At 42.0% G+C, this 23,486-nt stretch overlaps 1 protein-coding gene across 2 annotated transcripts in view; it reads right to left on the bottom strand.

Annotated features, from left to right (window-relative positions):
* The window catches only part of LOC126183700 (tetratricopeptide repeat protein 7B-like), a 237,063-nt gene extending 214,216 nt beyond the window's left edge, over positions 1 to 22,847 (bottom strand). For both annotated transcript variants that reach the window (XM_049925881.1, XM_049925882.1), the window contains exon 1: positions 22,629 to 22,847. In XM_049925881.1, coding sequence (XP_049781838.1) covers positions 22,629 to 22,752 — 124 coding nt within the window. In that variant the 5' untranslated portion in view covers positions 22,753 to 22,847. The remainder of the gene's footprint in view (positions 1 to 22,628) is intronic.
* Positions 22,848 to 23,486: the final 639 nt, after the last annotated feature.

Here is a 23,486-nt window from a genome sequence, read left to right as displayed (position 1 = left end):
ATTGTCACTCTTGAAGCGTTTTCCACCTAAGGGTTCCTTATCTTGGGGAAGAGGTGATAATCGCTGGGGGCTAAGTCCGGGATGTATGGGGGATGGGGTATAACAGTCCACCCAAATTTCATCAGAAGCTCCTGGGTTCGACAAACTATGTAGGGTCGATTGTTGTCGTGAAAAAGCACTACTCCCTCCATCAGTCATCCTCTCCAGCGATTCTGGATTGCTCGACACGAGTTTGGTCAATGTTTCACAATATCTGTCCGAGTTTATTGTCACCCCAGGTTGCATGAAATCTACGAGGAGTACTCCCTTCAGATCCCAAAACACAGTCACCATAGCCTTTCCTGCCGACTGCGTTTGTTTGAATTTATTTGGTGGCAGTGAACCAGAGTGATGCCACTGATGAGATTATTGTTTTGTTTCAGGTGTGTAATGAAACACCCACGTTTCATCTCCCGTGACGACAGAGTCCAACAACTTCTCCTTGTTGCCTCCCGCCTCACACTGTTGAAGGAACTTGCGAGCACAGTCAAGGCGTTGCTCCTTGTGGCTTTCAGTCAGCATCTGGGGGACCCAGTGAGCACACACCTTGTGATAACCCAACGTTTCTGTTAAAGTTCTTTCAATTGTACTGTGGGAAGCTTCAGGAATGTGTTCAACAAGTCCACGGACAGTGACCCCCTGATCTCTGAGCAGCTCACTGTTGATCTTCTGGACAATTGCATCTGAAACCTGCGGTCTTCCACTCCATTCTTCATCGTGAACTTCTGTATGACCCTCAGCAAAAGCCCTGCACCATTTGCAGACGTGCTGAATGGAAATGCACTCTTCACCGTAAGCCTCAGTCAGTTGCCGATGAATCTTGACAGGTGGTAACTTCCTTGCATGGAGAAACCGGATTACTTCTTGAAACCCCCCCAACCCCCCCCCCCCCCCCCACTTGGCAGGAGCGGCTATCAACACTTACACACTTACATCTCTGATGGCTGCCAAGCCAACACTGAGCGACATAGCAAATCACGGATGGGTGGGTTTCAGAGGGAGGGGTGGGAGGGACCACTGCACATGGCACTGTTGTTGTATTTAGCCTAGCACATTCCCGCGAGGTTGTAGCTATTTGGGAACCTTACTTTTTGTACAACCCTTGTAGCATGATGAGAGGAAGGGGCGTATCAAGATGGGAAGACATCCTTGAAAACTCCATTTATGGCACTGCCCAAGGATAACATGCTTCCAACCAGTATCATAAACCCTCTCAATATCAAAAAATGTGCCCATTAAGTGATGTCAGTACAGGAAAGCCTGTTGTGCCACTTTCAAGAGCGCTGGGTGGAGTGATATTTTCTGAAGCCAAACTATAGAAGCTGTCTGGATTCTAAGATCCAACAAAGCAGTGACTGACCATCCACTTCAAGGTCTTTCAAACACAGCTAGTAACGGCAACACTATGATAGCTATTCGTGTATGTACATTCACACTGTCAGAGGCAAAGATTCCATAAGGCCATGCTTAGCATGATGAACCTGGAGGAGGGGCATCCCACCAGAATGTGAGCTACTGTCTAAGGCTCCACAGCCACAACATAGTACTGGCTCATTACATACAATGGAACTATGGATTAATTTGGTATGATGGGGTCGTGACAGAGGACAGTGGATTTGTTGGATTTCTTCTGGGAGGAGTGGAAGGAGGAGCACCATGCAGCAGTATCCTCCTAGACTGTACGGAGTCTGTTAGAAGGGGCAGTATCCCACCAGGTGTTCGTCCATCTCCAAGTGGCCTTATTTGAAACTGCAAATCTGCAACTGGGATCGTCAAATCTAATGTTGAGTGAGTAATTGCTTCTCTAGCTAAACTGTCAGCCAATTCATTTCTTAGGGTATTGATATGGCTTTAACCCAGAGAAAGGCAACTGAGAGGGCAATATGGCTTAGGTTACAGATAACGTCATGAATAGCAGGTATCACAAGGTGACAACAAGAACATCAATCAATACCCTAGAAACTGCTCATTGGGTCAGTACAAATTAAAACATGGTAAAGGATGCTCTATTAAATAAAGCACAGGGCTCTGTTAATGGCTATCAGCTTCAAGAGGAACAGACGGCAAAAGGTTGTGGGGCAACAAACTTCAGGTGTTTGAAATATATCAGTTATAAATCATGATCTGGGTACTAACAAACCAAATTGATCAGAGGAGTAAAATCTGACGCATAGAAAGTGACAGGAAACTGCAAAAGCCCCTGTCATAGAGAGTAAGTAAAATGTGATGATGCCAAGGGGTGTCATGAGCAGTATGTAAACTGCAACACAGTGTTGGCATTTAGAAAAATGCTTGTTGGATTGACAATTCCAACCTAATCAGATGGTGGATTGTCCCTCCAAGAAACTACACTAATGTGCAGTCACAAGGCCTTATAATTCAAGAACACTGCATAGTCATCAGGCTACCATCCTTTCAAGCACTTTGCAGGAAACAGTGAGACTAACTGTCAGTAGCTGTCGGTGGACTTTGGTTCCTTGTTTGGTTTAATGATTGGGAGTAGATGTAGTCTTTGAGTAACATGCATATGTTGGACCGGTTCTTCAACTTTTCTTTTATGTGAAGGAGGAGACATAACACTTCATAACTGTGTTTAGTTACATAGCGAGTCTTAGCACAAATCAACTTAAAAGTGAGGGTGGAGTATGAAGGACGCCACTTGAGACATTACAGCATCCTGCAATAAACTGGAATAGCTATGGCAATGTCCACCATTGCACTGGATAACAACAAAGAAAGCCTGCAGAAAGGTTAACAGCAGTTCCAGTGGCACAGGTGATTGCTTTGGAGATATCTTCCACAGCCTCATCAATGCAGTCTGACACAAAGGGGGTGAGGTGACAGCAGAGGTACACAACGGTCAGTTGGCTCTGTGAAGAGCCCATCATGACAGTTGGTCTATCAGATGGTGACAAGGACACGGCAGTACCACCAGAAAGTGGCCACTGTCACAAAGATCATCTTGGAGCCACCAATAAAGTGAAGTCACAAGGTTGGGGGAAGAGACCAGAAGGCTGATAGCCAAAAGGATGCCATGAGTGTCACTGAAGTGGGTAGAAATGCCATCATTGAGGCGGCACACATAGAGATCAGAAAAAAGCTGATCAATCAGACAGCCCCAACCAGACAAAGTGGTACTTCCTCACAGGGTTGTGGTGTGTACTGAAATCCCCAAGTAGGAAAAAAGAGGTGGTGATGCATGTTGGGGGACAGGAAGAGTTGTTGGATTAAGGAGATTATCTGAGAGTATGAATGTCCCTGTCTGGAGGTAAATAAATGTTACAAATTGTTACTGCTGGGGTCACATGCAGGCGTGCTGATCTTGTTTCGAATGTGATATGGAGGGGCATCCACTCGGTAATGACATAAGTGGGAATTAACATACAGGCCCCTAGAGACGATCTCTCAAGGGAAGTACAGTTACAGCAAAATGGTTCAAATGGCTCTGAGCACTATGGGACTCAACTGCTGAGGTCCTTAGTCCCCTAGAACTTAGAACTAGTTAAACCTAACTAACCTAAGGACATCACAAACATCCATGCCCGAGGCAGGATTCGAACCTGCGACCGTAGCGGTCTTGCGGTTCCAGACTGCAGCACCTTTAACCGCACGGCCACTTCGGCCGGCTACAGTTACAGCAGAACACATGGTAACCTCTAAGACTTGGGGAGTGGTCAACAGTGACGTGTGTGTCTTGGAGAGCAACACGGATCGCAGAACAAGAGGAAATTAGTTGTTTTAGTTCTGGCAGGTGCCAATAGTATCCATTGCAATTCCATTGGATCATGATATTGGGGTGTCCCACTTAGGCATGAAGGGTAGGAGTACAGGACACACCCCACAATCACTTTCTGTCACTTGTGGGGATGTAACAACATCAATGAACAATGTTTCAGAGTCTGACTGCATGGCGGGATATGGCACCTCAGTGGTCACTGTAGTAGCCACTTCCTGAGATTTCTTCTTCTCTTCCACAATTTCCGGTGGGCAAAATTCTTGTGAGGGCTTATCTGCTGTTGGTGCAGGAATGAAAAATGAACTGGCAGCCCTGGGACCCACTGCACATGCTACCTTCAAACACCGGGTCTGATGTGCAGATATCCAAGACGAGTGTTCCTGAGAGGGAGTCCTGTCACCAATTGACAACAGAGGAAGATGCTGCTTCTCTGGCTGGATACAGAGAGTGGTACCTGAAGATGGAGCCACAGAAGCCACTAGAAGGGAGACCATACTGTCCCTATGGTCAAAGTTTATTTGCGTGTCTTCCTCATGCCGACATTGCAGGAGTAAATACGCCAGATACTGATGACAACATGGCCACAGTAGTTGCAAACATTGATATCACTGAGATTAGATACAAAAAAAGATAGTTTCCTGAGCTTCAAAATACAAGATATGACCTGAGACCTTCACTTACTGGATTTTGCATTCCTGAAGTAGACTAGCATATTACAGTGATTGGGGATGGTGCTTGTTCCGGCATTTGACACAAAGAGTTGGTTGTGTGCACGGTGAATTTTCATGAGGTGACCACAAATCGAGTCATACATGCACCAAGGAGATACACAACAAAAGTGCTGGCATTTGACACACCCCATTGGGGAGGGAAATACCACCTCACATCACAGTGATAACAAAATCTTTACCTTTTCTGGAAGTGAATCCCCCTCCAAAGTAAGAATGATTGCAGCGGTGTCCACCTTCTTGTCTGGCAGGCATTGACATGCCCAACGTAAGTGGTGGATCCCGCACCTTGACAAATGTGAGCATAGATCTTCGTATATCTACAGCCTTAGGTCCCACTGATATATTAATCACTGTACCATGTTCAGGTTCTTATAGGGTGTGGTTGTAACAGGTACAGCACTAACTTGCTTACAGTAATGTCTGAAACTGTGTAGTATTTGCTATCTTAATTAAGATGGAGTCAATTCATAATTTGCTAAGAAGAGAGTCCGTCAATATGTTTCCAATGTTCTAAAAAAAAAAAAAAAAAAACACACATCAGTTTAGTACAGTGAAAGGACCTTCCATCTGTTCAGTTGCAAGCCAGGAACTGAGTGGCATAGATGTCTGCTAGTCACTTTGTTTACCTCCTATGGCATTGTGAAGGAGAGTCACAACAATTGGCACTGAGTTGTGGTCGGTCTGAAGATACTTCTGGGCCCTCATGACCACCAGCTGATAACTTTGTTCATTTCATGATGCCAAATATCTACCAAAATTCCATCCATTTCAAGTGAGGGCTCTCCCCATGGGTGCAGCCCAGTCAGAGCAAAGCTCACCTTGCATAATGCCTAATGCCTTGACCCCAAGTGCCCCAAACGGACAGGCAGTTACTACTCAACATGCATGGGGAGGTAACAACTCAAGCATCAATAATGCATTTCCTGTCAGGGGGCTACCACCATATGGGTACTTGAGCCCCCCCCCCCACACACACACACACATGGACTGGTTACCAGGATGGATATTGGGAGACATTCCCCTTTTGGCCAGCACTTAGTAAAATATTTTAAAAAGATGGAAATCAACTCCAGATGTGGGGACCAAAAGCAAGTCAACTGAAACAGACAGTGTAAAACAAGGTGGGAAAAACCATGTAAGCTAGGTAGTCAGCAAGGACTATGTCTGAGATATGATATAACTAGAGAGGAAAAGTGCAGTAGAGGGAAAGAAGTACTGCAATGGCTTGGGGCCTAATGCCTGCCACACACACACACTTACACAGTACCCTTTGAGTGGTTGACATTGGGTATAATCCCACCCATATGTCTGCACTCTCCAGCTAAATGACAAATAATTCAGAAGGAAGTGAAGAAGCTGCTTCAATATAAAAGCATTAAGCTGATAAAGTCCTTAGTCTTCCCCTGTGAGCCTCAGGATGAAGAAAGCTGAAATGTGGCCCTCCTGCATCAATTACCAGTGTCTGAACAAAATCAGCAAAATGGCTACATAGCTACTGTGAAGAATTTATGATTCCTTGCACTGTCTGATGAAAAAAAAAAAATTACCCTCATTATGAATGTGCAAAGAGGTTGACTGGGAAAGGACAGCTTTTTCAACAGATGAAGGCTTCTGAGTTCAAAGTTATACCATTTGGTCTGTGCCATGTTTCACACACTTGTGACAGATGGACAACCTGCTTTGACATATTAAATAGATGACTTGTCTTTGCTACCTGGATGCCATTGCTGTTTTCTTGAATACACTTTAAGAGCATCTATACAGCCTGACAACTGTGCTTAAGTGTGTCCACGATGCAAGTCTTCACCCAAATCCTAGAAAGTGCATATTTGTCAGCCTAGAAATATACACTCCTGGAAATGGAAAAAAGAACACATTGACACCGGTGTGTCAGACCCACCATACTTGCTCCGGACACTGCGAGAGGGCTGTACAAGCAATGATCACACGCACGGCACAGCGGACACACCAGGAACCGCGGTGTTGGCCGTCGAATGGCGCTAGCTGCGCAGCATTTGTGCACCGCCGCCGTCAGTGTCAGCCAGTTTGCTGTGGCATACGGAGCTCCATCGCAGTCTTTAACACTGGAAGCATGCCGCGACAGCGTGGACGTGAACCGTATGTGCAGTTGACGGACTTTGAGCGAGGGCGTATAGTGGGCATGCGGGAGGCTGGGTGGACGTACCGCCGAATTGCTCAACACGTGGGGCGTGAGGTCTCCACAGTACATCGATGTTGTCGCCAGTGGTCGGCGGAAGGTGCACGTGCCCGTCGACCTGGGACCGGACCGCAGCGACGCACGGATGCACGCCAAGACCGTAGGATCCTACGCAGTGCCGTAGGGGACTGCACCGCCACTTCCCAGCAAATTAGGGACACTGTTGCTCCTGGGGTATCGGCGAGGACCATTCGCAACCGTCTCCATGAAGCTGGGCTACGGTCCCGCACACCGTTAGGCCGTCTTCCGCTCACGCCCCAACATCGTGCAGCCCGTCTCCAGTGGTGTCGCGATAGGCGTGAATGGAGGGACGAATGGAGACGTGTCGTCTTCAGCGATGAGAGTCGCTTCTGCCTTGGTGCCAATGATGGTCGTATGCGTGTTTGGCGCCGTGCAGGTGAGCGCCACAATCAGGACTGAATACGACCGAGGCACACAGGGCCAACACCCGCCATCATGGTGTGGGGAGCGATCTCCTACGCTGGCCGTACACCACTGGTGATCGTCGAGGGGACACTGAATAGTGCACGGTACATCCAAACCGTCATCGAACCCATCGTTCTACCATTCCTAGACCGGCAAGGGAACTTGCTGTTCCAACAGGACAATGCACGTCCGCATGTATCCCGTGCCACCCAACGTGCTCTAGATGGTGTAAGGCAACTACCCTGGCCAGCAAGATCTCCGGATCTGTCCCCCATTGAGCATGTTTGGGACTGGATGAAGCGTCGTCTCACGCGGTCTGCACGTCCAGCACGAACGCTGGTCCAACTGAGGCGCCAGGTGGAAATGGCATGGCAAGCCGTTCCACAGGACTACATCCAGCATCTCTATGATCGTCTCCATGGGAGAATAGCAGCCTGCATTGCTGCGAAAGGTGGATATACACTGTACTAGTGCCGACATTGTGCATGCTCTGTTGCCTGTGTCTATGTGCCTGTGGTTCTGTCAGTGTGATCATGTGATGTATCTGACCCCAGGAATGTGTCAATAAAGTTTCCCCTTCCTGGGACAATGAATTCACGGTGTTCCTATTTCAATTTCCAGGAGTGTATTTTAAAAAATCTTTGGACATGCTCCTAGATCTGAGAAGTATTACTATATCACAGAATGCCTTTTAACTGTTTGGACATGTAGCTAATTCCAACCCAATTTACAGGGGACATGATTCATTGTTGTGTTAGACAACCATTCTTTCTGCTGGCTGTCAAGTCTGAAGGATTCATCTGGACAACTGGCAAGACAGCACAGTTGTCATGAAGCTACAGAAACATGCCGAAGTAGTATACAAAAATATATGCCAACTGCCTTTTACAGGCTCCATCGTTGTAGCAACAATAAAAACTGTAGATGAGCAAAAGGGAAAATCCAGAATTACTGAAGACCATGGAGGCCTTCAACAAGGAAGAAGCTATCAGAGGATTCAGATTAATAGATGGTACATTCTCTGAAAGGAATTTCAATCAAATAGGATGGAAGTGGTGTCTCTCAGCACATTTCCAACCAGATATACTGAACCACTTTCAAAGGCTTGGTTTCCCCATAGAAGACATCCCCCTCAAAAACTATCATCCTGCTGCAAATAAAAGATAGTTTATTACTCTAATAATCATTTTTTAATAAGCCCAGCTAAAACCCAACTGGTTGCAGTTCATCTTATGCACAATCAGGCATGTTGCAAACTTATCTTACGGCAATGGATACAACAGTAAAACAGCCCATCTAAAATATCTGGGAGTCACTCTGGATCATACTCTGATGTACAAGCAGCCCTGTGAGAATACAGGAAAGGAGGTGGAAGCCAGAAATGATATCCTCTGCAAGATAATTGGTAGTATGAGGGGCTCCCTACACAAACTCTGTGAACAATGGCACTAGCAACATGTTAGTGCTGCAGAGTATGTGTATCCGATCTGGTACAAATCCACCCGTGCAAACAAAGTTTAGAAGACCCTAGATGAATTGTGTAGGCTTATTACAGGAAGTTTGAAACTCATGACACTTTTAAAACCCTGCCAGCTTGCTGACATAGTGCCACCAGGTATTCGTTGTGAAACAGCTGCCAATGCAGAGAGAACAAATCAGTTTTATGAGGAAACCCATCCATTATATGGGCACATTCCACTGCCTCACAGGACCTGTTCTTAAAATCAACAAAAGATTTTTCACAGAAATTGTTCAAGTTTGTGCATCAACAAACTCACAAGCTAACAATGATGCAGAAGAACTATACAAAGAGTAACTGAAGGTGATAAATGACAAACACCCATCAAAAATGATAAAAGGAGATGTAAATGCAGCAGTAACACACAAACTAAAGAATGTTTATTTGCATACAATACCTGAAATGGTAAGTTATGAGTAAGTACAATTTGCTGAGAAGAAAATCAAGTTTTTCCTTAGCACATGCTTCGATGAAAGCAAATAGAAAACTGACTTGGCAAGAATCAAATGAAACTAAAAATAAAAATGACACTACTTTATCAAATAATAAAGAAACTGCAAAGAACATGACTGTCCTAAACCATTTTCTAGTTGCATGTGATTGTTGGCTATAAGAAGCTGAATTAAAATAGAGAAAGCTAGAAAGGAAGACTTGTCTGAAAGGGAATCAGGAAAGGAGATTACAAAGATTTATCTAAGAATACGTTTATGCAAAGAGTTCATTTTAGAAAGTTTAGATTATACAGTCACATGTGAACTAGGCACTCACTCAATGAAATTTGTTACTGTACACAAAGAGCAAAAGATGCTGCAAATACAAATGAAGCAAAAGCAACACAAATCTCAAACAGAAATATGCTGCTATTAAGAGGAAGATAAAAGTTTTGAACAAACAATAATATATACACAGTCCATCATGCTGAATTTAAGAAAACTGTCCATAAATGTCTTCATGAGGTTGTCAAAAGTTGAAACAAAATTTTGGTAAGAGAAAGAATTGAAAGCAGTACGAGTATCAAGAAAATAAAAACTTAGTAAATTTCCTGACAGACTGCAACTGTGTGTGGGCTGTGACTTGACTCTGGAATCTTGCCTTTCACAAACACTGGTATTAGTGATTGAGCTATCCAGGCACAACTCACAATTCTAAGAAATTTGGAATGCAAGAGGACGGTATTGCCACATGTGAAGCTGCAAGGACAGGTCATGTGGCTAAGAGCTTTGTCTGCAATGGTCAGGTTCCAGTCCAGTACACAGTTTTACCTTACAAAGAAATTTCAAAACAGTGTACACTGCCGCAGAGTGAAAGATTCATTCTAGACTTTTGTTTGGGTCAACGTCACACTCTGGAAGAAAGTTAGCAAAACAGAAATATCCAAATTATTTACAGAATGTTCGTGGAAAAAGTGGAATAATGCTGTAATTGTTCTACTTCACAAGAAATGGGACAGCAAGGCTTAGAAAATAAAAGCTATAGACCCATCTGCCTTCTCTCTGTAAGGGTCACAACAGCCACTACGATTACTACCAACCTCACAGGAAATGCGTAGGAAATCCAGCACCGAAGCTCACACACAGAACAAAAAATGAGGAAGGGGGGAGGAAGAAGTGGGGGGGGGGGGGGGGGGGGGGGGGGGATGGTAATCAAATACATTGCAACCTATGGGACAGAACAATAGCAGGAGTAACCTGACGATTGTATGTTAATGCAGTTGAAAATTCATTCTACAACAACCAACCAATCTGGCTGCATGCTCAAGAGACTTTCAAGCAGTATATTTGCCAGGAAGATCTATGAACATGCATAGGATTACAGTAAAAAAATGATTTTTAATCAGGCAAAGGAACAAGTTGTCTTGAGCAGAGGACAAAAGTACAATGGGCCACTTCCACATAATTAACAAAACTATACAACAGACACTGAGAATGAATTACCACTCTGTCTGGATGTAACAAAATTTGTGAAATCTCAACTCAATTTCAATAAAATCTGTACGGACAGCCTTTGTAAACAGAGCGGTGATTAAGGATTTGTTAGTAAGAAGCAATTTTGTAAATGGAACATACACTAATGAACCAAAACATTATGACCAGTGTAGTTATGAGTGGTGTGCAACAGAACAAACACTACTCGTGACGAAGCAGTAGTGAAGGCAATTGTTCTAGAGAAGTGCAGGATCTGGGAACGAGTCCCGGTCCAGCACAAATTTTCATCTTTCACCGTTGCATTGCCGCAATGCCCTGTATGGCTGGAAGTCATTATTTCCTTCCTATCTCTTTCCACCCCATTTCCTTTCCATTCGTTCCACCCCATTTATTCACGATTATAACAACTGCCCACCACGATACTGAATGTGCCTTGTGGTGTTGTGGACATGCAGCACAGTATGGAAAGTAATAAATTGATAGAATATGGATATGGGAATTGGGAATCAGTTTAGCAACTATTGTAGACAACAAGGTGTTAGGCGTCCACACTTCATCACAGAATGTGGAGATTGGCGGCTTACCCACTCTGTAAAGCAGGATAGACTGCGATCAGTTACAGCTTTCACACCACATTCCAATGATTGTTCAGGAACAAGTGTTTCAGAGCACAGTTTGGTGCACATTGTTGAACATGGGGTCCCACAGCAGACAGCCCATATCTTTTCTAATACCCAATGGCATAATGAATTATGCTTTCCATGGGCATGGGATCATTTAGATTGACTATGGATCAACGGAAACATGTTGCATGGTTGGATAAATTACATGTCTTGTTACACCTGGTTGATGGTCATACCTGGTCACATCATCCAGGCAAATGGCGGCTCAAAATGTGCACCACACTACTGACACAGGCTGGTGAGAGCAACATTATCCTACAGGGGATTTTCCCTGGGATTCCATGGAGCCTGTAGTAATAAAGCCAACCATCTGTATACCTTCATTGTTATACCCACCCTAACAGCTATATCTTACAACATGATAACTGCATGTATCACAACACCAGATTGGCACTACAGTGGTTTGAGGAGAATGCCAGTGAATTCATATTGATGGTAATGAATTCTTCCTTCATTGGGGACCACAGTCATGTAGAACTTTTAGAATGAAGTTACCAAAATTTGACTGTATATTACTGTTCATTTATTGCACACAATGGTAATTTCAGCTTCGTGCAAGGTGAAACATCACAAAATGTCAGACACGACTGCATGCCAATGACATGTCGTCATCAAAATAACATTATTTTGATGTGGTGAAGCAGTTGTTTAAGTCATTAGTGTTGTGGTGCACAGAATGTCTGGCAACTGGATGGTGAATCTTCGGAGTCTTTCACGGTGGCACATCTGAATAAAATCGTCTCAGTTTTGTGTAAATGGACACAAAGTTTCAGAACATGAGAGTCTTGGCTCATATGTCAACATACTGGGATTCTGTTAAAAAGAAGCAGCTGAGATTAGAATGAACAGCAATAATTTTAACCAGGGGTACATGTTGGGGAGGGCTTTGGATGTTGAAAGGAAGCAACAATGGATTCTCAACACTTGTAGGGAGGCGAGAGTGGCAGTTCTAAACGTGGCGCTGGCTTCTTGCACCATCTGATGTCACTCAGTCTTGCGGAGAGCTGGAGCTGCTATGAGCTGCTCAGCTCATCTTCTGCACACCCATTGTTTTGGCCCTCTCCAATTGGTGCCAGTGCCCATAATTGTGGGTACATAAGTGGAAAATCGTGTCAGCCCCAGCAGTTTGTAGTTTTACTCCTGACAATGGCAGAGATAGCCATCGAAAGCTTGAGAATTTTATTTGAACTGACACAGCCTGAAAATCGAGAAGATTTTACTCAATTTGATAGTGATTTTGTGGTTTGTCACACTTTGGCAGTGGCCATTATTGCAAGTGGACAGTTTGTTACTCGTCATGCCCACATATAATGCTGTATAGTAATTGCAGCATAGCTGACGTATGAGATGGCTACTTTCACACGTGGCCCAGCCTTCTATTGGGTAGGAGATGCCAGTGACTGGACTGCAGTAGGAGCTGTTGGGTATATCTACAGCATATGTCTTGCACCTTGGTCAATCCCAAGGGACTAACCCATTGGGTGCAGTATTGGGAGCAGGATTGGAGTGGAGATGGACAAGGATACTCTATAGATTGAGTGGGCAGCAGAACACTACTGTGGGTGATATGGGTAGGATAAGTGCTCGTGACTGATGTGGTTGAGCTTTTCAGGATCAGGGTGGTATTGGCTGATTAGAGGAGTGCTGGCCTGTCGCTGGTTAACAGTGTTACTGGTGTCAGAGGAGGAGATTGTGCAGGACACCTGGTTATTGATGAGCTGGATAGGATACTGTCTGCCAATAAAGGCTCTGATAAAGTTACCGATATATTTCAACAACTACTGTTTCCCACTGCCCGGTCCAAAGGTACCAAGGCTGTATGTAAGACATCTTATAACATGGAACAGGTGAAAGCTGTCAAAGTGGAAGTACTGTTGGTGGTTGGCGAAGCTTGATATGAACGGACATATTTATGGAGTCCTCTGAGAGATGGAGATCAACATCTCGGAAAGTGGCTCGTTGAGTTGAGAATGACCGGGCGAAGTAGATTTTGGAGTGGGTGTTACGGTTATGCAGGAAAGAGCAAAGGTTGTCCCTGCCATGAATCCAGATCATGAAAACGTCATCAATGACTCTGTACCAGAGAAGGGGTTTAAAGTGTTGATTGGATAGGAAGGATTCCTCCCCATGGACTATAAGTTGGCACAGGATGGTACCATGCAAATACCCATGGTAGTGCCACCAATTTGTTTACAAATTTGGATTTAGAAAGTTTAATAACTGAGAGTCAGGATATGGTTTGCTAGGAGGATTAGGAAAGAAGTGGCAACACCAAACCCACCAGCTCTTTCTTAATCCTTCGAGCCAACCATGACTCAATTATTTCACTTTCAAAAGACAAGTCTATAATCAAACATGTACCAATAACCTTACTAGAGCCTTTACTGGAAAACAATTTCCTATTCAACTCATCCATAAATACGTATCCCGTGCCACCTCCTCATTAACACCAATAACCTGGTTAACCAGCCACAGCCTAGCATTTCTCTATCACACAGTATCACCCTGGCACTGAAAAACTCAACCACATCCTTCACCAGGGCTTTGAATATATCTCATCATGCTCTGAGACGAGAGATATCTTACCCACATCACCCTCAGCAGTGTTCTGCTGACCATCAAATCCTTGCCCATCCCTACTCCAATCCTGCTCCCAACGCTGCACCGCATGAGTCAATCCTCTGCGCTTGACCCAGATGCAAGACATAACCCGTACATACACCTGCCACCACCTAATGCAGTCCAGTCACAGGCATAAAAGGCACAGCCACATGTGAAAGTAGCCATGTTATGTATGAGCTATGCTGCAATTACTGTACAGCACTCTGTGTGGGCATGACAATTAACTAATGGTCCACTTGCAGTAATGGTTACTGCCAAACTGTGGCAAACCACAAACTTCACCATCCATTTGCCAAACATGGTGTGCACCGCAACACTAATTACTTCAAGAGCTGCTTCACTACATGGGCCATTTGGACCTCCCTTTCAGCACCAGTTTCTCTGCACTATGCAGTTGGGAGTTCTCTCTCCATCATATCCAGTGCTCTTGTATTTCCCCTGGCCTAAATGTCTGCTAACTTGCTTCCCACTTCCTTACCTCACCTTCTCCCTTCTGCCCACACTACTACTTCCCCATCCAGATTGCACACTATCTTCTCCCATCACTCTCCCCCCTCCGTGTCTCCCTCTTTACCACTACCTCCCCCCCCCCCCCCTTTGCCACTCTTCTATCCCTTATATTCTGTACCCTTTGAACTCATTTCATCTTGCTACACAGCTGCTGGAGTCATCTAGTTAAATACCTGCCTCACACTACCCTCCTACCCCCTCCTTGCTGTGTGCATCCTTCCCTACACCCTCCCTGCCCCCTTCATTTACCCAGCCAACTGCTTTCTATAATTGAAATTCAATAATCAGTCTTGTGGCAACTGGAGGAGTAAGTGTGTGTGTGTGTGTGTGTGTGTGTGTGTGGTGTGTGTGTGTGTGTGTGTGTGAGAGAGAGAGAGAGAGAGAGAGAGAGAGAGAGAGAGAGAGAGAGAGAGAGAGAGAGAGAGAGAATCTACTTTTACTAGAAAAACACCAAGATCTCAAACGCTAGTGTTAACTGTTTTCTATTATGTGTTTCTATGCACCTTGCACCAGTCCTCTACAGAAGAATGGTTGCCATTCCCTTATTTTACAAATAAATCTTCTAGTATAATAGTTGGCTTTCAGAGGCTCACATTATCGACAGTGTAATGATATCATACTGAGAGTGGCAAAGTTGATGTCTTGACTTTGGAGCCCAGAATAGTCAGTGTTCCACAATTTCCACTAATAACATACCCAGACTTATATTGGGGGGTAAAATTTTGATAATTACGTGTCGGGTTATGGACTTTTCCACATTTAGGCAGGATAGTTCAAATAATTTCCTCAAATGATCCAGTAACTTGTTCTGCCTTTCATATTAAATTAAAGAGAACTGACGAGAATATTCACAGTTCTACCAATGAGGTATCAAAAATAGGTGAATCTTGCTGTAATCAGTTACATCACAGAATACTGAAAATGCTGACATCAGCTTCCTTCGGGAACAAAATTGAGTTTTATTTCCGGTGGAAGTGAAATTCCAATCGTTCCTCTCCTTCTCTGTTGCAATGGAACATTAGATCCTTGTTAGAATTTGCAGTAATTCCCACGAAATATTAAACTGCTATCTGAATATGTCTACTGCAGGAAATGGACACCATATATCTCTCTATGAACTCATTTTGATCTTCTCCATATAACACAAGGTTTTGTGAAATAAATTACAGAGTTAATCAACAATTTAATTAACTGTCCCAGCTCCCAGAAAAGTTTCAAGGCTTTGAGAAAGTACTCTTGACACCCTTCTAGCACAAATGTTACAAGCAATTTTTTTCCCAAAGGCCCATTAGAAATGTGCATAACTACATGAATATAATGCAGATTTCAACTGAATTGTTCGCCTGACACAACATAGTAATCAACATTTTTGTCAGAAGTGGGTTAGAGCTGTAATTGTGTTGTATCCTAAATCTACTGGTTAAATTGTTTCCGTCTCACACCCCCCCCCCCTTCTTTACCACTGTCAAACTACAAAGTTCTATGTTGCAGTGGCCAATGTTTTAAGTTAAGAGATCACGGATGAAACACCAAATATTGTGGTAACAAGTGGAGTTCAAAAGTGCTTGAATAAAGGAAGGAAACTATGTCATTATTTGGGAGTGAAAGAACAATAAATGCAAGGCACTCGGTGATAATGGATGCCCTTGCATTTAGAGGAAAATTGGTTCTCTTCTTGGAAAATTGCCATCTGATTTTGTGAGTTGAATAACAATTTAACTGCCACACGTAATGAAAAAAGTTCCATGTAATATGTATAGCCACAAAATTGTATCTTTTAAACATTTTCAGAATTCTAATGTAGTAGCATAACAATTAAATGTAACTTTAATATTACTTTTATCAATATTTCACTGCTGTAGATAAGAAATTCCTCATAACAGGGCACAGTTTCCGACTATATGGTGACTTTGGCCTCCAAAGAGGAACAACAGATCACTTCATGTCTATTACCCAGATGATTGGATTGCTGTCAGTGCCAGTGCCAAGAACAATGGGTACCCTGCCTGCAAGGTGGAATGAAGAGGATTTCAGGCATCTCAGTGCACCAGACCAAGGACTACATAGGAGCTCTTCCAAAATAACTGAGCATTGTAACACAGTCCCTTCTTTCAATTGACGTACGAACGTCAAAATGGCAGAAATTCAGATAACCGATCTTAGAATAGAAAAGCAATTACAATCACTTAGTAGTGGAAAGGTGTCAGCACCAGATGAGATACCTATAAGATTCTACAAAGATTATGCGAAAGAACCTGCTCCCCTTCTAATTTATCATACATCGCTTGAGCAACAAAGGGCACTCAGTGACTGGACAAAAGCACAGATCATTTCCATTTTTAATAAGGGCTGTATGACATATGCACAAAATTATAGACCTATATCATTGATCAATATGCTACAGAATTATGGAACATGTTTTATGTTCAAGATATATGACATTCTTGGAGAAGGAAAATCACCTCTATACAAATCAACGTGGATTCCACAAACAGAGATCCTGCAAAACCCAACTCACTCTGTTCCTTCATGACATCCACAGTGACATAGACAATGGCACTCAGGTTGATGCCGTGTTCCTTGACTTCAGGAACACATACAACACCATCCTGCACTACCATTTAATGAAAAAAATATGAGTTATCAAGCATTGGAGCATTTTTGCAACTAGATTCAAGACGATTTGCAGAATGACCTCCATATAATTGACGAATGGTGCAGGCTCTGGCAGTTGACCCAGAACATAAATAAATATAACATGTTGTGCATATTAGGAAACTAAATACACTACTATAGCTACACTATTGATGACAAACAGCATCGGCCACAAAATATCTAGGTGTAACTATCCAGAGTGACCTCAAGTGGAATGACCATATAAACAGTTGGAAAAGTAGATGCCAGACTATTATGGAAATGTAGCTCGTCCATGAAGGGAAGGGCTTATAAGGTGCTTACTTGCCCCATTCTTGAGTACTGTTCATCTATCTGGGGTCCCTACCAGATAGGACTGAAAGAAGAGATAGAGAAAATCCAATGAAGAGTGGCATGTTTCATCACAGGATCGTTTAGTCGGCACGAGAGTGTTACGGGGATGCTTAACAAACACCACTGGGAGACATTACAAGAAAAGCATTGTGCATCACAGAGATTTTTTATTGAAATTTGGCGAGAACACTTTCGAGGAAGAGTCTGACAACATATTACTTCCCTCTACATGCATGGAGAAACTTCAAGAAATTAGAGCCAATACAGAGGCTTACTGACAGTCATTCTTCCCATGTGCTATTTGTGAGTGGAATAGGGTTGGAGGGCTCAGTGGTACAAAAAGTACCCTCCGCCACACACAATTAGGTGGATTGCGGAGTATGATGTAGATAGATGTCTGGCAACAAATTTCATCTGATGACACTACTACTATAATAAAAATAATAATAATAATAACATCCTGCAACTGTGTGTTTGTCAAAGCATACAGAAAGACTGATAGGTACTGGAGAAAAAGAAATATGCCACCAGCTAACATTTCAGTTTCCCCTCTCGTGTGATAAACTTTTGCCAATGAAAAGTGTCCAGAAGAAAGACTTGCTTCATGTGTGTTAGTACATCCCTGCTGAAAAACAGGATTTCTATTAGCAGTTACCTAGTTAATAGTCAAATTTAATATTGCTCTGTGAAAATGCACTGACTGAGTTCTGCCAATGTAATGCAGCATGTATATGATGCAGATAATTGGAATGGAAATAGTGTGAAATTATTTCAGTGTCTTCTGCTGCTGATATGTGTGCATTGCCATATACATTATGGCTTTTGACTTGTTTTGTTCTATTTCCTCAAAATAAGCTTTCCATTTCTGTAGTGAGGAAGGGGAAAAAAAAAGCTAAAGTGTTTCAGCAGTACAACATAGTAACTGCGTATATACAATATTGTTCATCCAAGAAAAGTGAATTTGCACTATTTTCTCAAATATAAAAATGCATTTGTGTAATGACAGACAGCCACAAAGATAAGCAGAATGGTGTTTTACCTCGTATAGACTGCCTGATTCAAGAAAGGCCAAATAGGTAAGTATAAAATAGCTTTTCTTGTTCTCATGCAAAATTTGATTTTTGATTCCTAGAAAATTGTTTTTGTGACCAATTCAATTGGTTATAGAATTACGGAGCACTTTTTTTTTCTTTTTTTTTCGAAACTAGAGGCAGTCCATCCATGAAAACCAGAATACCAGTACCCAGATTGGAGTGCAATTCCTTCACTTTTTGAAGGCATCCGATATATTTCTGTACTTCCACATTGTGAACAGAATATGGGCTTATGAAATATCACATCTATTTTGTGATCAGACTGAAAACTTTGTTGCCGACAGAACTGGATCATAATGGGAAAAGTGATTTGTGAAATTAGATTTGAGACTACTCCCATGGAGTGCTACAGAAACATTATTGCTCACAATATGCAAGGTGAAGCCGAACTCTACACACAAAATTCTGGGAGTTGTTTACTGACAGTTTTCAAGTTTTCTTGGCATAAAGGACCAACAATCTCCAGCAGCTCATAACAGAATTACTGCATTTCATTTGATTATTTACCCTCGTTTATCCCTACACCTGTATTGTGTTGGAAATTTCTGCACAACACCCAAGACTGAGTGTCTTATTTGAAAACAAACTTGTTCCATGCACTGACAGTATTTGCTCTTGACAATAGTAATGCTCACTTTACTTTTTACCCAAAATCTTTCCTTCAGTGCTGCCTGGTTCTGTCTCAGGTTTGATTTACTGGCATCAATAGTGGTATGTTAACAATGACTGTCAGCATTATGGATAAGTTTACTTATTAAGAGTTGACCAATGTGTACCCTGTGCAAGAGTTCATTGAATCCAATGGCACTATGCTGAGCTGTTTGCACAATGACAGCAACCATATCACAGTACTTTTGCATCTGTCCAAAGATTGTTGACGAACTCTGTGTTTTATATTGTGTGTTTTGGTAATTGCATATTACAAACTTTTTCCCTGTGTCCGAGGTATTTTCACAGAAACAGAGGTGACTGGTATAACAAACTGAATAAATCGTAATTACATTATTACTACGTAATTACAGTCCAATCAACGAACGATGGAGGTTCGTGCATGTTGAGGCACAGATGGGAATTACATTATTGGCAATTCCAAACCACATTTGCGGTACACACATGCACGTGCTTTCTGATTGAAGGAAGCATATTCCTGAAAATTGTGTTTCTCAGTTGCTACTGCAGAATTTACCACTTACCATCACTATCAGTGACGACAACTCGCAACAAATGAAATAGAAATTCATTAAACAACTTGCTACGATCACATTTAATGCTTGCATTACCCACGGCATTAACAGCAGAGCATTCACAATGCTACTGAATGCTCATTGACTTTCGGAGAATGCGTGACGTACATGCACAGAACAAGCCTAAACTCTAACTGCCATCGTTCATGATTCCAACTATAGTCACTGGACAAAGGTGGTCCATATAGGGTTGTCTCAATGTCATAAATTTGTAGCTAAAAGCCAGTCTGTACATTCCATCACACGTTCACTCAGTAAATGCAAGTGCATCACTGAGAACTTCCCTGAACTCCAGTAGCAGATGCTACATGAAAGAATATGCATCACAGAGAAGTTTAATGCTACAATTTTGAGGAGTCTACATTCCAGGAATGGCCAAGCTATGTATTACTCTGTCCTACATATCTCACAAAATGATCAACAATAACATCAGATAAATTGATGTGCATACAAAGGCATAGCAACAGTCCCTTCTTCCAACACAAACAATTGCAAATAGATATATGAGAGAGTAATGTGGCATATTGAGTACACTTCCCCATCACAAGGTGGTTTGAGGAATAATAATACAGATGTAAAAGAATCTCAGCAGTTGGGCAGCACTGTACCCACTGTAGAGCCACATCCATGTCACCAACTGTAGAATGATACTCTCTGACTTCAACAGGGTGCAATAAAGGCTTCCTTCTTCAACTGCCATACTGATGCTCCAATGTAATTATGCACTGCATTCATAGTGTAACATACCCATCTCTGCATGGTTCGCAGATATTCCAAAACCAGTAAATTTCCTGTACAGTATCCCATCCATATTTTTCAGCATTCACTTTCGTGTGTACCTTCTAGATATGGCTCCGACCAGTGCAGGTAGACAAGGAAGATCTCAGCAAAAGTTATATATTGGAATCCCCCCCCCCCTTCTGCTTTTTTCAATATGATGTGGACATACACATTATGCTTTGGTAACGGTCAATTTGTTTCCAAAATCCAACTTTCTGCTTTCACATTTGTTGGCTTCACCAACTCTCCATCAAATTGTCACTTTTCAACCTAAGCTAGGCCTCGGGCTGTCCTACAGATCAGTTTGTCACAACTACCAAGACTTCGATGGGGGATGGACGGTGGTCCAATACATAACTTTAGCCGAAGAACTCAAGAGAGTGAAAATTATCAATCACTACCAGTACACAATGACTAGTAAGTGAGGGAAATTGAGCATAATAAGGAATCAATTGTGGAGAATGATTAAGTAGCTGAAGTGGATTCCCTACCCAGTGTTTAAGGACAATTCACAAACTTACAAGAGTTGGTATGAAGTTTTGTTACCACATGTCCCACAGGCCAAACTATGTATGTTAGATTTCAGTCCAAAAACTTTGTAGGACATATGCTGGGGATGATAGGGTTCAGTCATGGGGACCTTCACAATTATACATGCAAAAACAAATGTCAGAGCTACCATCCTTAGGCACATGTTTTAACACATGGCAATGCTCTTACATCACTAAATTTCAATGAATGGTTTAAGTGACATTTTGATGACATAATGGATAAAAGACTGGAGGTATCAGCAGGTTCATTATATCCCTTTTATTTTGCTACCCATACACAATTTCTTTATCATCATCCTCCAAGAACTAACCACTTAAACTTATTTTGTTGGTTGTGTGTTATTTTCTGTTGGTATATCAACAATGATGCGATTGTTCCTAGGTTGGCTATTCAGTTCGAGTGACAACACATGGTTTATTACGAAATATATGTGCATCTAATGAAAACTCATACGCCTAGTTGGGCTTAATAAAATTCTACCGTCGTCGTAAACCCAATTACACAATTTTTCTCTCTGGCTTTAGTGTTTGCTGGCCAAACTTCTTGAGGTGTTTCTCATTTAGCACCACAAAGAGGGCATGTAGAGAAAAATGCAGATGTAATAGCCAGAAATGCCAGTGTTAGAAGAAACAAAGATCAACAAATCAATCCAAGAAGAGATTATGATCTTGGCAACAGTAAGCACACCAGGAAAAGTTGCAAATCCTGATAAGTTCCTTTTATATTTTTCCACGCTGTAACAGAACTGTAGGTTGTACATGTCATCTTGTTGTCCTTGTTAACATGGGCCTAACAACACAAATTCCCAAATATAAATGGCTTACAGGATGGTGATAAATTCAGTTCTTCAAATTAAATTGCATGGTTCCACAGGAAAACTAATGTCAACCTTTATTTCTAGTATATCTTAATAAGAAAACAGTAAAAAATATACTTGGCGATTAATTTAAACCTTTAAAACCATAATCAGAACTATTTTTTATGATGGTACATTCTCTTCATTAACATTTTCATCTGTGACAATTATTACACCAAGAACGCCGAATACAAACTATGTTGTTAATGCAGGACCTTAACAAATTTTATAACATGAACAAATCGTGAGTCAATGCAAAAAGGAAGACTTTGGTGCACATATGTCCCATGGTAAAATGCCAAACAAGTAAGATAGTGTCATTTAGCAAACTTCAATGGGCAAATAATGCAAAATGTGTGTGAAGGTTTGCAACACACATAGGGAATACTTGATAAATTACTGCAGTATGAAGCAATGGAATTTCTTTTGTCAACTGCAGGATGGAACTTACATTTCAACGCCTGTTTTACTGAGAGCACGTACACATTGTAACACAACAGCTGGCACTAATCTGGGGGCGAGTTGCGGTTGTACATCATCCAGACAGACTCGTGTAAAACGTAAAATAAAAGCGAACAGCTGCTATGTATAAAACTCTTACACTGTTTTTGTATATCCTCAATATTAAATAACACGAAATTTGCAATGCAACAGTCTCTCAACGATGTCAACAACACTAAAATACATCACATCAGAAACACACACCTGAGCTAGGTGACCTAGATTTTAAATGTTCGGCAAGTTCTATAAGCTTCTTCCAGTTTCCTTCTTCTCTTCCTTTCACAATATCTGCTTCGATTCGAACCCAGTTTCTGCTCTTTCCTGTCATTGCTCTCACTTACACACAACATCAGATGGTAACCACTACAAACATTACTACTACCCAAATCACTTACACATATCGGCCGCCAACCACTACTCAAGTACAAAGATCATCATATGACATACTATCGACTCTTTCTAGCAGACGATGAAACGAATGATACGACTCAGATTCTATAGACTTTACTGTGTCGTAACGAAGGTCGTAACATACATGTTACCTCATTGATTTAGTGTACGGGAGACTTTTCGGCTTAAAATTATTATAGATTATGCGTGAAATACAATATTTATTATCAAATAACAACAAAACCTGATTTTTTTCTGCTCAATTGATCAGATAATTATTTCTGTACAACAGAGTTTCATACTCTTTGTTTCGAAATATAACAATCTGCGAACTGTTCAATATACTGTACTTCCTAAATATTCAGGGGGTACACTTTAATGTAATAGAAGCGTTCGCAGGAGCGACTCAGGTGGCTTAGTGATTAGCACACTAAATGACTAGAAGTAAAATAAAATAACAGTACCACTATAAATCAATTTGCAAGTGAACAAAATGTAACAAAATAGATATTTGACAAAAAATTGGGTATCAGAAATCAACCACGGCGAAATGAAAAGAAAAAGATTCTCGATAACTATATAGAAAACGTACGCAAGAAACTTGAAGGTATCTCCACCTGTAAAAATGAATTGGCAATTTGTAAATAAAAGTCTATTACGTCACCAAAAAAA

Source organism: Schistocerca cancellata, chromosome 4 (assembly GCF_023864275.1).
Source record: "Schistocerca cancellata isolate TAMUIC-IGC-003103 chromosome 4, iqSchCanc2.1, whole genome shotgun sequence".
Lineage (NCBI taxonomy): Eukaryota > Metazoa > Arthropoda > Insecta > Orthoptera > Acrididae > Schistocerca > Schistocerca cancellata.
This window is presented reverse-complemented; position numbering and strand designations above follow the sequence as displayed.